At 40.1% G+C, this 16,231-nt stretch overlaps 1 protein-coding gene across 3 annotated transcripts in view; it reads left to right on the top strand.

The window, feature by feature from the left end:
• Nucleotides 1–16,231, top strand: part of LOC129204357 (uncharacterized) — a 37,566-nt gene that overhangs the window by 20,006 nt on the left and 1,329 nt on the right. For 2 of the 3 annotated variants that reach the window (XM_054820214.1, XM_054820217.1), the window contains 10 exons: nt 625–840; nt 2,546–2,680; nt 8,990–9,148; nt 9,952–10,063; nt 10,457–10,563; nt 10,835–10,990; nt 11,821–11,919; nt 14,441–14,581; nt 15,276–15,360; nt 15,725–15,845. In XM_054820214.1, coding sequence (XP_054676189.1) covers nt 625–840; nt 2,546–2,680; nt 8,990–9,148; nt 9,952–10,063; nt 10,457–10,563; nt 10,835–10,990; nt 11,821–11,919; nt 14,441–14,581; nt 15,276–15,360; nt 15,725–15,845 — 1,331 coding nt within the window. The remainder of the gene's footprint in view (nt 1–624; nt 841–2,545; nt 2,681–8,989; nt 9,149–9,951; nt 10,064–10,456; nt 10,564–10,834; nt 10,991–11,820; nt 11,920–14,440; nt 14,582–15,275; nt 15,361–15,724; nt 15,846–16,231) is intronic. The other variant, XM_054820215.1, reaches the window with a different exon arrangement.

Consider the following 16,231-nt stretch of genomic DNA (forward strand, 5'->3'; position numbering starts at 1 on the left):
CTCTGAAGGAAGAGGACTCAGTGTTGGCATCAGCACAGGTAAGGGAAGGAGAAGGGAGTAGGGAAAAATAATGGAGATGTATGTATATGGAAAAGTCCTCTCCAAAATGCACCAAATTTCACTACTTTCATTTTCCTGAACTCAGTTGAAAATGATGTCTTTGCGATCCCCTGCTGTTTGTAAGGACTGTTTAATTAATCACACACCCTTGTCACTACATGAAGATCTGATGAACTGACATTTTTGCCATTAAAATATACCTTGTATCCTTGCCTTTTTTTTTTTTTAAACATCCACATTTAATGGTGTTTGTTTGCATGATTAGTTTGCATTTCCTGCTTTTCCTTCACACAGCAAGGACTTCTCCCTGCTTGCTTTGCAATGGTTGGTTTGTTTTAAATACAGGAGTTTGTAGGGCAGTGGGCTTTTTTGTCTGGTTTGGGTTTTGGGTTTTTTTCAAGAAATTGTTTCAAATGTGTTCTTTGTGGACCTTTACATTGAAGACCTTTATACTGTAGACTTTTAAGCCGAACAAAAGAAACCATGCTTCCTTCTGGGTGTATAAGGTGGGCATGCCTAGTCCGGAGCAGGCAATGACACGGCACACTTTTTTCCTACTGGTAGATATTAAAAGAGCAGATTGCGGGACTGCAGGAGGAGTTCAAGAGAAATGAGTCTTGCTGGCATGCTGCCTACAGCAAGCTGAGAGACCAGGTTGAGATGCTGACCAGGCAGAACATGGAGCTTCGAGATGAGCTCAGAGTTTCAGAACATCAGAGATGGAAAGCAGAAGAAAAACCAGAAGCTGTGAATTTCGTGGACAGAAAATCAGAGACCCCGGTACTGGAAGATATTATCTATTTAATAGTGTCTGAAAAATTCAAGCATATTTTTTCTTTGGAGCTGGCACGGATGAATACTGTTCCTCCATTCCTGCCATGCTTAGCCTGAAATGGGGAAAATCAGCTCTGTAGTAAGCCATGTTAAAATATACTCTTTGTGTGGTCCTCTTCCACTTAGTTACCCATGAGGTGGGTACCTCTACAAGTTGATTCAGCCAGCCTGTATTATATCAGGGTAGATGTCTCCCTCCACTACCCAGGGAGTGAGTCTAAATAACTAATTGACCTTTAGTGCCTAAATTAGACAACTAAAGTCTCCTGAAATTAATTCCAGTATTTATGTATATAACACCATTTACCTTTTTAATAAAACAGATCTACAGCAAGATGCAGGCTGGTTTCTGGCAATAGATGTGGTGGGACTTTTTATTAAATCTCATTTCAGTTCTTATTTTGTGCTGTATACTTTCTGGGAAGAAAACACTGTCAGTGTCCTGCCTTACAAAGGCACAAGTTGGATTCCTGCATGGGAGTTACACTGAGGTGGAGCAGGAAAGACGATATAGCTGGCTAGTGTAAATGTCTCTGGTGATCTCCTGAAATCAAAGAGGTTCAGTCATAGGTTAACAGATTCTATTGCCCTTTCTCATTGAGTATCCCATTTGGTAATATACTTGTAGGGTTACTTGCTACCTCACTATATAACTGAGTAACTTCATTTAAGGGAGTTAAAGGAAGGGAGAAGAATGCAGTTAGTTACCCACTTCTTACACAGAAATTAAATGGCTCAGACTATAATTCAAAAGACAGAAGTCTGGTTTGAGTGGGTCATTTAATCTCCCTGTGTATTCGAGGGAGAAAAATATGGGCCTTTAAAGAGGGATCAATTTCATCCTATGTGCGTCACAGCGACAAGAACAGATAATTATCTTCTAGATGGTGCAGTCTGGGGAGATGAATCCTACTCTTCCACAGAGTAGCTGAACCTAGGAGAAAATAAATTTGAGCCATTTACTCCTAGGTATTTCCCTAATTTGCAAATCTAAGTTACAGTAATGTATCTTTGAAAGATGTTAGAACCACCAATTAACCTGTCCTTTGCTTTATGGAGTGAAGAAGTTTTGGTGTCTCTTTTTATTTGAGTTTAATGTACTTGCTAATGAGATTTTTCATCTAACAACTTTAAGTTCCATTGAAAATGTCATTTCAAGTTACATTTCACTTTATTATTAGTTTTCCCAAACCTATCTGTTCATATGACTCATCCTTTTACAGATTGTGAAGGTCAGAAAAAAAGATTGGTGTCACATGTACAGAATGAAAAAATACAAAAATTCCAATAAAAGTAAGGATAAGAAAAAGCTAATTGACTTTTGTTGTAGGCCACATTTTTGTATTATTTCTGCTGCTTTGGGACATTTGGTGATGTAGAACTACTGTTCAAGCCACTGAAGATTTTTGTAGTGTGAGAGTAGTATTAGGATGCTGTACATAAAGATGCGAGGGTGCCATATACAAAGATTGTTGTGTCTGATACTGAGGAGTTTCAGTCCCTAGCAGAACAAGATATGGAATTTCATTCATTGAGTTTAAATATCATCATTTTTATTACAACAGAAAATCAGATGGCTTTGAGGGTTGTTTGATTCTACTAGCTGTGACTTGAACTTAAAATTATGTATTTATAACAAATTCTCCATTAGGTTGCAGAAGCTATTCTGCGAGAGACAACATCTTCGTCCAAACAAGAAGAAAGATCATGGAGAGATAATCACAGGAGCCACAGCATCTCTCATGTGGGGCCAAAGACATCTTTGCAGAAACACTTCTTCAGAGATGTGAATAGCAAATTACCCATTCCTATTGCCAGTAGTCACTTTGCCACAGTTTCATATATTTATTTAAGAGAATGTTCTTTGGAATCAAAATTATGCAAATGAGAGTCTTTATATAAGCATGGTCGTGTGTTCTCGCAGTGGGCTTGTGCTGTGATTCAGTGTAACTTCGCTTGTAGTTTTTCTTCTGGTTTTGCAGTAGCAGGAGACAAAACTTTTTTTGCCTTTTCCAGACTAACTGAATTCCCTGTTGTTTGCAGATACGCTTGGAATTCATTGTACCTGCTACTTCACAGATTGGTTTTACAGGGAACCACCATACCTTGCTTCAGCAAACCATAAATCCAGCATTTTGCCATTTATGCCCTTACTTGCCAATAAGCACTAGTGGCCTTCTGCCTGATAAAGTCAGAGGGAAAATCACTTAGTTTTTTACAAGCTGTGACAAGTTAACTCAGCATGTCAAGTGAGATGCTTGTTTCCGACTGGTATCTCGATGACTGCTCCGCTACCACCAGCTTACCACGTTTCTTACACATCTCACTCTTTAGAATATATGGGTATCTAAATATCTCGTCGTGCTTTTCTTTCTCTTAGCTTTGTATTTCTTGCTATTTATTATGAGCATCTTGATTATTACAAGACCCCTTTCTTCCTTTTGCTCACATTTAGCTGAAACATGCTTTGTTCAATTAAACAGTGTCTCTGAAATTCCTCCTACCTACTGGAAACTCACCTCCTGACTCCATTGTCTTAGCTCGGATTAGCCAACACACTGCTCTCTCTGCCTGTTTAGGGACTGAAATCAAATGTAAAACATGTCAGATGAGAAAGGAGGCAGCTATTCCACTCTAGTGATCATGACAGTGTGTGGCTTGAAAATCACTAGACAGTGACTTTAGTGAATCCTGCATGGTGCCAGACATAAAAAGAGAAAATGATAAGAACAATTCTAAACTGAATATGCTCAAAAGAGCAGAATCAGTCATATGTGAAATAGTAGCTTCAAATAGGATGCAGATATTGTGTGCCTGCCTTCAAGATTGGCTATATTTTCAAGCAATATATGTTGTTTGTAAGTCAGAATGTGGAGGGTTTAGCTGCAGAAAGTCGTTTTATTTGTTCTATACTGATGCTGGATCTCCCCAGTCCCTGCTGCAGCTGGGATCTCTCCATTCCTGTGTGCTGCGGTGGACAGAATTACAAGCCAGACCAGTAATGTGCGATATACTATCTGCAGCTAAAGTGGCCAGTAAAGTCAAAAAGCTATCTTTGGTAGCTTACCCTGGAAATTTTCAAGGTATGAAAGAATTTGTTTCATCTGAACATCTCAAGCACTCTTGTGAAATGAGGGAAAACCAGGAACATTTATTCTACATAGAGACTCCTAGCACCCATTGAGTTCATTTTCCTCCTGTGGCACACAGCCATGTGCAAAAAAAATCATCGCTTCAGCAACAGCTCTGAGAAGGGGGGAGTTGAGGACAGCAGACTTTTGGGCTCGCCGTTATCTGAGCTTTCACCATCCAGCCAGCATCGGATCCAATCCAACTGGAATCCAGTACAAGCATGAGCTAGACTGGTGGGCATAGTGCCCAGACGTCCTGAGTGAACTCTGAAATGTTTGACAGAGACACACATTCTTTATCTGATCTAATGGCAGAAGAAGGCCTTGCAATGAATAGAGTGGGGGCCGATCATTTGAATCTAGAGTTGAAGGCTCTGGTAAATGGCACATGAAATAGAAGCCTAAAATCTGTGTCGTAGCAATAGATCTGACCATGGTGACTCACTTGTGTTTCCTTTGTATTTGAGCTCTCTTGCTAGCAGGGGGATGCTTTCCCTCAAAGATTCTGTGAATCTAGCAATTCTAAGATTTGGATATAGATAAAACAAACTCTCATGCTGTTTCTGTCCAGAATTGAGAAACTGTGCATGGGAACACATCAAAGTGAATGGGATAGCCTTGAGTAACAGAAGCAGAGATGCATGCCACAGGGACATGTGTATACCTGTGTAAGATATTTAAGTTAAAGCTAGCTAGGACCAGTGAAGCTAGAACTTCATCAGCTGTAATCAAGAAGGCAAAACAACACTTAACATTTGACAAAGCTAATAGAATGTGAAGATATGTACAAAAACAATTGGGAAGCAGATTTTTGGAAGACATGATTTTATGAAAAAAAAAAAACCTCAAACCAAAACCAAACCTGTCCGGGAGATTTTCTACATTGCTGAAAAAGACATATTCTGGTTGCCTATAATACTTTTATTAACGGTAATTTCTGTTGGTACTGTAGCATGACCTAGTTGGTGAGGAAGTGGCCACTTCAAGCTGTGCTTTAGTGACACAAGATAAATGTCCATTTTAACAGCGTATCATTAGTGATTCTTTCAGAATATGGCTTGAAAGATGTACAGGTTGGCCAACTGGTTAATATTTATTAATTATTAATGTTTATTAATAAGAATTCTCTCCCAACAAGCTGATTTCTGAATGTATCACATTATACATTTGGCAGGAACGAGTTGCCAGTTTCCTGCCAGACATACAGCTATGGATAGATGTTAGTGATTTCTATGAGAAAAGATACATTCATTTTCACGGGAGGAGTGTTCTCCTGAAAAGTATACTCATAACAATTCTTAATGTTTTTGTTGGAAAAGTTTCAACCAAGGTCAAATGTGCTTACTTCCAATCTTATTAGATGGATTTTGCTGTCTAATCTTGCAAGGGATTTTAATGACCTTTGAGCATGTTAATTCCTTGTCTATGAATGTTCTTCCTGACCATTTACTAACTCTGAAGCAGGGAAGTATGAATTCTGGGAATATGTAGACAGATTTTTGTAGCATTTGAATTTTCACTGCTTTATCCATGAGTATTTGTTGCTTTTTCTCAGCTTTTTGATCTGTTAGTGGGAATATAAATTCTATATGACACCAACTGTGGTATTTGATGTTGTAAGAGACACTTATTTACGGGAATTGACAACAATAATTGACAACATAATATTTTTAAAGTTTCTGTGGTCTAAGTGGGCCCTGAGTAACAACATCCCTTCCTGCTCTCCATTGCCTGCCTGATAGCATAGATCTGTAGAGCTGGAGGAACCTCAAGAAGTCACCTGGTCCCTCCTTTTGCCATGAGCAGGACCGGTGACACTGATGGTTATTTAATCTGTGCTTCACTAGCTCCCATGAGAAAGACCCAAAATGAGCTGCCATCTGCTGCTGCCTACATTTTCTTTTAAACTCCATCTCTTTTGTTGTCACCCACTAATCAGCTGATTAATTTTTATTCTGTTTTCAGTGGAGATGGGAAACACTTGATCTACCTTGTCCATGTTGGGAAGCTGTTTCTTCCTCCAACCCTTTGTATTAAGGGTCTGCATTTACTGGCAATCCACATGTTTCCAATGAAGAAAAGTAAAAAGATTTATTGAGACAATTTGATGGCTTTGTTTATGAAAGTCATGGAATCAAGAACCTCATCATGTGGGATTAACCCAAATACAGAGTACTTGGGTGTCTTAAAAAGTGTAGAGCTAAATTGCAGTGGCTGCCTGGGTTACAGAGATTGCTATGATTTATGAAAAGATCTCTTAGAATGACATCCATCTGTATGAAAAGAGAGACCACACATAAGTCACTAAGCCTGTCTTGATTCCTCTGACATTGCCACTTTAAAAATAGGTATGTTTGTGTATAATTTAAAAATGCATAATCTATGTGATGCATAAAAAATGAAATCAGCAGCTTTTACAATGGTATATGTAGGAAACTGGAGTACCTTTACGAACACTGTTCTGTACGGAGGATCCCTCAACTGAATTGGTTGTTCCTTACGTACATAGAGAACAAACCTCACCATGTTCATGGAAACACCTCTTCTTTCTCTCTGGCTTCATCTTGCTCCTTCATTTCTGCAGTCCAATACATCCTACTTCAAGAGCTCATTAGTTCTTCAAGTTAAAAAGAATAAGCATGTGCCTCTTCTCATAATTTTAAGGCCTGTATCTCTGGTCCCTTGCTAAGGCATCACCCATTGCATTGCATCTGAACATCCTTTTTAAAGGTGGCTTTTAGACAGCTCATGAGGTCTCCTTTTCTAAAATAGGCTTTCTAGGCAGCTCTGTGTTAAAACTCTTGCCATACAGTATTTTATATTTACAAGCCTTATGTAGATAGTTTTTTTAAAAGCTTTAATTGCAACATTCTTTCTAAAATGCATCACAGCAAAAAAAAAAAAAAAAAAAAATGCTGCCACATGTTAGTGTCCGGCTGAAGCTGATGAATATTTGAGCTGCTGTGGCCCTGTTGGCACTTTCTGGTTATGGTGAGCTGGTTCAAAACTAACCAGGCAGACAAAAGCAGTTCATTTTTGCCTGATTCTACTCACTGAGCCAGGTCAATCCCCTTCTGTGGTTGCTGGTGCCATGTAAAAGAGGGGCTGGAAACGTGGCTGGGGACAGAGGAAGAGGAGTGGGACACCAGCAATCTGGGCTGGGATTGGCTTGAGCTGCTGTGAAACTGCAAAAACGGCTTTTCAAGTTCTCTTAAATCACTTGGTAGTTTCAGTCTTGAGATCTTTAGCAATAAAGTGATGGCTTAGGAGCTCTTTTCTTCTATCGGTCTGCAATTTCTGACATAATATATCTTCACCAAAAATAGTTGTAAAGGTCTTTAGTAATATACCACTTGTCTCAAGCTGAAATCCGAGGCATATTTTGGCAGTTTGCCTACTAACTTGTATTTGAAATCATGATTATATTTGGAGAACTCAGGCATATTCACAGAATCTGCCTGCAGCAAACATCTCCAAATTTAAAATAGAAATCATATTCCTTCAATAATGAATTCTATTAATTTCCATACCTTTTAGTATCCTTGTCTGAAAGAGCTAAGCAGTTGCCTATCTCCTGCTCTGAACCATTTTACACTTGGAGGTTAAGATTTAGTCTTTTAAAATTCTACAACTTTCTGGTGTTGCAATAGGGTTTTCTTCTTGGCTCTTTCTTTATAAGCACATCCATTAAATTGTAATGCCATTTATTAATATAAATAAGAGATTGCTATTTACAACAACAAATCCCCAAATTTCATTGAACAAATGGAGAAAATTTTATAGCTGTCAAAAAATGGCGATAGTGACTGTTATAAGAGAATGAATTGTGCAGTCTTCCTGTGTTTGTGCTTTGCTAGTCCCACGTCCCTTGAGCCATAGCTCATGGACTTGGGCAAATGAAGCTGATGGCAAATGTATTCTTTCCATGGACTGCTGACACTCACTGTCCCAAGCAACCACTCTCCAGTATGTGAGACATTTCAAAATCAGAGTACTTGGTAGCATTGCCATGGGGTTTTCGAACATTTGTTTCAGACCATCATGTGGTCACTCCTAATCATTTGCCAAATCAATGCAATAGCGATTCTTCTGCTATCAGTTCCAACAGACAGAGACATCATCCCTTGCCATTTCTGGAATGCCTTCAGCAATGTGGGCAGTGAGACTATGCCTTTGTCTCATACTGCCAGGAATTTCTATGTTAGGTTCAGTACCTTCAAAGTTTTGACTAGGTGCAACCCCAGTTTTCCTGACATACCAACATAATGTTTTCTTTGCAGTTGCCAACCCGTGGCAGTCATTGTATAAATCCCATTTACCTCATGGTGATCATGCAGGAATATTGTATGTTTTCTCTGTGCTCTGATCTAAGGTCTCCAAGAAAAATTGGGGAAGTGCTTTTGAGCATCTGTGACCTTTCCAGTCTAAATATCTGCTATAGTGTGTTTGAAAATGTTCACATCTCATTTTCCTTCTGTGGCTCACATCTGTCTTTGGGTCCTACAAGGCTTGTGTCAGCCTTGGTTGATGGAGAGCCATGAGGGCAAAATGTAAAAAGGGTGGACATCTGGCAAGTAAAAATGAATGGACATGCAATATATTTTACTGGGGTCAGTTCAGTTGTGGTATCCCAGGGATGGATATCTTTCCTGTTGTTGGCAGGGTGGTTGGACTGAGGGATGAGAGCCTAAGGGCAGCTGTTGGCCTTGCACTATGCGCCTATGATTGCCATTGACTTGCATCATTGTCCAAGTAGAGAGAAATGTGGGAAGCAAAATAAGACCCCAAATAGAGAATGATGTATAAAATGTGTGTGTTTGGGTGTGTGTGTGTATGCCTACATACACAAATAAATATTTTCCTAAAAGTTTTAAACACTTAATGATGCACTTGTTGTAGAAGGATTTTAATGCTATTTGAAGATGTTTATATCAACTTAATACAAATGTATTCAAACCTTTTAGGCAATAAAAAGTTCTATGCAAAGGGATGATCCTTTGAGATCGGTGACAAAGGAACATCAAGAAAAGAAACCATCAAATTGCTCCTTTGGCAGAAGCACAACGCCGACTGGCAGGAGAACACCTCACCAGGGAAGACTGACACCTTTTGAATCAGAAAAAGTAAGTCAGTCAGTAGCAAGGTCTATTTAGACTGCCTTTATTTTCTTTTTACAGTATTGTTCAGAAGCTGGATTGGCATCATGATTGCTGTATACCTGTTGCTTGGTCTTCTTTCCCTGGTACTGCAGGGTTTTGCCAGAAATTTTCTTAAAAACTGTTCTAACATTGAGCTATTCGGGCACTTGCAGGCCAGAGCACGGGTGAATGCTTTGAAACCTGTCCCACCTGCCCTCAGAAAAAGTTCAGAGGTGGTCACATCCACCAAGTATCGGGGCATCGCACAGGCTAGTGGCTCCCTAGGGGTCCCCGGGGGGTCTGGCAGGGCAGGGCACATCCCACTGCCCCAGCCAGGGAGAAGGGCAGGCTGGGGATGGGAGTCAGGGTCAGGCCAGAATTGCGATCGTCAAAGCCCATAGTGATGAGGCAGGTCTGGGGTTACACCAGAAAGTCAGCCCATGGGTCAGGGCTGGGGTTTGGATCAATGAGGTGGATGGCCAGCCACAGGCATGACTGCAACACAACCCAACAAGGACCAAGTGTGAGAGCCACAGCTGAAATGCAGCTCCCAAGAAAAGGAGCGGGGGGACACCTGTCTCAGGCTTCTTCCAGCTCTTTCACCCACATTTCTTTCTTCACAACAGTTTGAGCCAAGGTTAGGCATCTGCACCATATCAGCGAGCTGGTTGCATGGCACAGGCAGCTGAACTCCAAGGATGGGGAAGTGCACTCCAGCCATGTCACTGATAGCTCCCATGATACAGTGAAGCATGAATTTATGTCAAGGCCTCTCCATTTTGCTTCAGGTTGTACAGCAACCTTCTCCTACTGGGAGAAGAACAGATGATAGGAAATCACCTGGAGCTGTCTCACATCTGAGTGGTTTTAAGGAGCCTAACTCATCTTCCTATGTAAAAGGTAAGACTGGTGGGGACTTGGAGACATCGGTCCCCAGCTCTTAGCTCACAGGCTATATGTTCTCACTAAAACTCTCCTATGATTCCTAGAAGAATTATAAAATTCCTATTTTACAAGAGAGGAAGAAGAGCTTGTGCTGTTGCCTGCAATTAACTCATTGCGGTTTTTTGTCCTGGAAGCCCAGAAGGTGAGAACAGATGTGGTCTGCACTTTGGTCCAGGACAAAGCACCTTCAGGAGGATGGGCAAGCTGTTAGCAAACATTATCAGTATAAGAAGCAATGTCTTACAAGAATCTGAGAGCTAGCATCTTTAAAAAAACCTTCTGACATAGGTATGGAAACATTTGGAAACATGTTTTCAATGACGCCTTTTGCTTTGCTTTTTTTCATAGGCAGGTCTTTGCCCATTTCAGATAGCTCAGAAGACATGCCCCTCTCACATAATCACAGCAACAACACCTACAGCTTTGCACTCTGCAGTAACAATGAAGAAACAGAGGTACTTCACCACGTAACTCTATAAAATAATTCAGTGAGTCTGTGATCTTAGTTTTCATATACAGCATGCTAATTCCCATTTAGCTGGGAACAATACTCTCTTGGCTTTCTTTTCTTGCCTCTACTCATGATAAGTGTGTTCTTTTAAACAATATTGCAATAGCTTACAAATAGATTTCTTTAGTAGATTTCTTTATTGATATATTCCTGCATGCTTGTTGGACATCATTAACAGATTTATGTTGCTAATTAATATTTTAATTTTGGCTCAGGAGGAAGAGACTTTTAATCTTAAAAAGACAGAAAAATCACTAAAACCTCAGAATAAAGTGGCTTTGGTGTCCACATACAGGAGAAGTGGCGTAACTACATATGACAACAAAGTACCTACAGACAATTCTTCTGCTTTTCTGGATGCTGAGGCAAAGGTTAGAGCAACTCATGGTTCTGGCTCTAATATAATAAGCAACTGTCTTCTTTTCATTTGTGAGCTGAAATAAAACACACCAAGAAAAGAAAATCTTCCATTCGCATTTCCTATGCTATGCAACGGACACAGAGCTTTAGGGATGGGTCTGGCAACTTCAAGCACTGTGTTTACAGCTTTTTACTGGAGCGAATCACCGTCCTGTGGGGAGCAGTACTCCCTGTTCCTTTGGATCCCACAATTCAAAATACATCACATCTTTAAACTGTAATTAACATTAGTTAGTAACTGTTCTGGGTGCTCTGTGCCAGATGTCAATTAACTTAAGGCTCCTTTATGCTGCCAGAGAGTGCTCATTGTAACAGTAAATTGGATGTGTAACATCTTGAATAGCCCTTAGTTACATAGTTAGCATTACCTACAGCTAAGAACCATGTAATTTGTTTTGGAAGAGTGGCTCTATCAAATACAGGTACCTTTCTTTGCAAATCAGTAACTCAATATTCAGAGACTGTTCTGTTCTTTGTTCTTGTGTTTATTCTCTTCCTATAGCGTAGTTTTGCCAGAATGCACTCTTGTCTCCTCATTTTTGGACTTTCTGTATGCTATCTTTTGCTTTGCAAACTGAAGCTCATTGGAGTTGATGTGCAACATTTCTAGTTCTGACCAAAAGATCAAAATCCATTACAAATGCAAGGCAATACCAGAAAAAAGGGCAGCTTTCCTCTGTGTGTGTGAAAGTAAATATGTTTTTTGCACAGTTGATTAAAATTAATGAAAATGTTAAAAATATTTCTGTTTATATAACGCTGTGATGTTTTCATAATACAGCCTCCAAAATCAATATTATCTAGAAGATCAGTATTACATCAAGAAAGAAGAAAAAGTGAGGAAGAGGTGCAGGAAAAAATAGAGTATCGTAATGGAAAGGTGAGATAAAATACGATGCAAAAATACTTGAAGAGATCACCAATAGCACTGCAGTATAGATGGGAATCACTGCTTCAGGTAGCCAGAGGCAATTATGTCTCCAATTAAGTGTCTGTTCCTTAAAGGAGAGCTGAAGTGTAAAGTTCACACCATGAATGGTAGGAAATATGTATAGCTGAAGGGCTGGAAATCTAGTAACCAAATTATTTTCTTATCTATCTCCCACATGGATTTGCTCTGTGACTTTCACCAAGTCCCTTTTGTTTCAGCTACCTCATTTGTGGGCTGGGAGGAATGATATGCTTACCATTAGAAAAGGAAATGTGCCGCTGGGGTAGTGATGGTGTTTTGCAGTGCAAGATTAAAGGCCATTCTTTTCTTTCCCTGGAAGTGACTCTAATGGCAGTGAGCTGTGCCAGCTGGACACCACTTGTGGGAGAAGTCTTTCATTATACACAGCTGGCTGCATCTGCAGTAGCGTCAGCACGTTGTGCTCGATGCAGCCTGTCCAGTTTGCTCAAGCCACCTGTCAAAATCCCCAGTGACTCCCCAGTTGCATTTTGTTGCATTTTATGCATTGCTTCCAGCTGCCCCTTGTCCTGAGGCCCAGAGCTCAGCATGGCAGCTGGTTTTGCCCATTTTCTAGAAATTCCTGTCTTCCATGAGGGGATGAGCAGGCAATTCTTGCTGGCTTCCCATTGCGTCCCTTGCCACCAAACTGGATAATTTGTTCCTGAGTGGCCATGTCGCCTTTCCTGCACAGCACCTCAGGAATGATCTTGAAAGGCTGATTCTGTAGTCTATGCATTGGAAATTTGGCGCATTGCTGTTGAGAAAGGTCATCAGCAAGGTGGCCAAGTGAGCTGGTGCTAGTTTCACGGCTGATAGACAGCTGTCACTGCTCATCTGGGCCAGATCTGAACTCGGTCCCAGATGTCTCTTCAGTTACACTACTCCAAGCAGGCTCATCCTGTTGAAACATTCTCTTGATATTGTCTGAAGGCAATCTATGCCCAACTGCAGTTGTCAATTCTGGGTAAGATTTTTGGCTAGATAAAGTGAAGACAGTAATTCAGTTTCGGTGTCTGTTCAGTTCTGGGCTTCTCTTCTCACCTCACCAATACAGGTGTTGATTAATGACACCTTCTAATGAGCAGTCATAGCAATGGCTTTTGCAAGGTAACAGTTGTTCGGGGAATACTGGTTTGAGATGCCAATTCTTTTATAGCTACTGCTGAGAAGGGCTCTGCAAAAGCTTCTACCAATCACAATTCCCTCTTGTAGAAGTAGAAAATACAATATCTATTGTTTTGATCTTCAAAAGAAAAATAATTGTGAAAAAAGTTCATTCTGACATTTTTACCACTGGATTTTATTCATAAAATTGAGTGGTGGGCTGGACTTTCTCGCGCAACTAGAGAGACAGGTCAAAATGGGGATTGATGCCTTTAGAAAGAGATATTAACACTCATTTAAACTATGTGGAAGTTCTTATAGCAATGTCTTTTGTCATAAGTAGGTGTAAGAACATCTTTCCATTACTAATTAGTAATTTTTAAATAAAATAATTTCTAAAAAACTAAAATCTCACAATCTTGTCCACAGTAATCATTACAATACCTGTTTGGAGAAATGCTGCATTTATCTTCCCTCAAACATATTTGGTGCTTTTTTTGCCTTCCCCCCCCCCCCCCCCCCCCCGGTTGGGACATATTCCCTTTTTGTGGGTAGTCTGATAAAATTGGAACCATATGGCAGAGCTATAGTGCACCTTCTGGTTGTCTTCTTCCTTGGACTTCACCAAATGAATTATATTACGGGATGTGATATATGCTGAACAGAACCAGCTGCCATAGTAATTCCAGGAAAATTGAATAACCAGAGGCTATGCTAGGGATGAAGTCTTCTTTGACCAAAGTATTGTTTGTAGAAGAGCACACTGATGACATTATTGCCCCTTGTTGTTAAGAAGTCTTCAGCAATTTTGCACATCTCTGCATGCAGCCACATTTAATTTTGTAGTACTAAATGTCCGTACAGGCTTAAGTTACTTGGAATAAAATGGTTGTTAACGTATATCAGCAGTCTGTGTTAATACATCAAGTTCAAACACTTTGGTTCACACAATCCAGAACCGGGGTCTCTTGAGTGACTGGTGTGGAATGTGTACCAGCATATATGAAATTAGCGCAGACAGTAACTCACTGAAGTTGGTCAAGAAAAAACCTGAATGGCTTCTCTATTGCCTCAGGGCTGTGTGCCTCACCTCACTTAACAGAGAAACAAGGTGGTGGGGTGGGAACTTGGGCCGAGTGCTAGAAGTGAAAAGAATTTTGTGAAAAGAAAATTACTTTTGGTCTCTTTTCACACAAATGGGGCAAAAATAATATACCTGTGCTGCAGAGATAGCTTTTGAAATCCAACAGCATAGCATGACTTACTTCAAGCTCCAATTTAATTGGAAGGCAGTGCAATGTTACTCATTTCCTTTATTTACATTAGATGCTCTATGTGTTTGAAGGTAGAAGTGGTGCTTACTGATGGACGTCGAATCATCACTTTCCGCAATGGTACTAAAAAAGAGATCAGTGCTGATAAAAGAATGACTACGATTAGCTTTTTCAATGGAGATGTAAAAAAGATCATGCCAGATCAGAGAGTGGTGGGTATCACATTTTTTTCTTTAAGGAAAACTAAATTATGAAGCGATTTTCCAACAAGGTCCTATCATTTATCTTGATCTATCAGTTCTGGGAGAAATTGATGAGGAAGGGTGTTGGTTTAACAACCCTGAGTAGGGAGACTGCTTCACCTGCAAGGACAAAAGTGGCAAGAGATGAAGGTAACAGTCAAAGAAACAAATGGGTAGCTGGCCAAGCAGATTAAAGGAGTCTGAAAGAAGGCAAAGGGCAGGTGCGGCCATCTGAAGCAAGGGCCAGTTCTTATACTTTTGTACGGTAGGTAGCACAGGGGGTTCTTTCCTCTTGGCATTATGTAAATATAAATAGTTAATAATAATGTGAGCTAGAGTGGAAATAAGTGAGGCCCTGGCAGCAGTGGGACTGTTTTAAGTTAATAGTGCATGGATGGGAGCCAAAGCAAAGAGATGGGAAGATGACTTTCATGTGTGCATTGCACGCTACAGAGATGAAAGTAGCAACATCTAGACACAGCCATGAGGAGGGGAGTGAATGAGAGGAAGGAACAGAAATGCAAACATAGATACTTTTATGGAGGGCAGAAAATGACCTTGAAAGAACTTTTTTAAGATGGCTTATTTTTAAGCACATTGTTATGGTTGAATCTGCTTATGCAAATATTGTGAACATGCTGCAAACACTTCACTCTCCTTCCAGATTTATTATTATGCTGATGCACAGACAACCCACACTGCTTATCCAGATGGCCTGGAGGTGCTGCAGTTCCCTAATAATCAGATAGGTATGCAAGAGCTCAGAAATGTGAACTACATGTGCACAAAGGTTTCTATTATGAAAGTGTCATCTGATTCTGACTCCAGCGGATTGGGCTTTTTCTTCTCAATTTGCATTGTCCTTGCATTTGACTTCCAGTATGTCCCATCACTTTACTGCTCAGTTTCCTCCTACAAAGCAAAGATAATAATGGGGTGTAAATGCACCTCTTCTAATTTTGATTATCTGATTATCTGTTCTTTAATTTCTTCAGCAGTATGCTGGATATCATTTCCATCCTCACTACAATGTCTAGAAAAAATCAGATCTATCTCTGTGTAAAGCAACATGAAAGAATACTAGACAGACTTTTTGCATCTTCTTTTCCACAGAAAAATATTATCCTGATGGCACACAAGAAATTTTGTTCCCAGACCACACAGTGAAATGCCTCTATAGTGATGGATTCAAGGAAACTTTTTTCCCAGATGGTACAGTAGTAAAAGTAGAAAAGTAAGTCTCGTGTTAATGACAGGAACCAGGCGTTGGGCACATGTACAATGATACCCACATTTAAAACTGTGCTTTGGTTCTGCAAGGCTGAGAAATTTCCAGATGAAAGGAGAAAAGATTTGTAACAAGGGTTTTGCTACAATAAGGCACTGAAAATTGTTCACTTGGATGATAGATGACCATTTATGACTGGCAAAGTGACTGTGAAATATTCCTCATTTAGTTCCATTTAACTATACACCGGCCAGGGTTGCTGGGAGATCACCAGTTAATAATCTGTGTTAATAATGTGGGTAATAAAGGACTCAGGATGAGGACTGTTGAGCTCTATTCCTAGCTTTTTTGTCTCCCTTTCTGATCTTGGGCAAGGCATTTCATGTATTATC

This window comes from Grus americana, chromosome 3, assembly GCF_028858705.1.
Source record: "Grus americana isolate bGruAme1 chromosome 3, bGruAme1.mat, whole genome shotgun sequence".
Classification (NCBI taxonomy): domain Eukaryota; kingdom Metazoa; phylum Chordata; class Aves; order Gruiformes; family Gruidae; genus Grus; species Grus americana.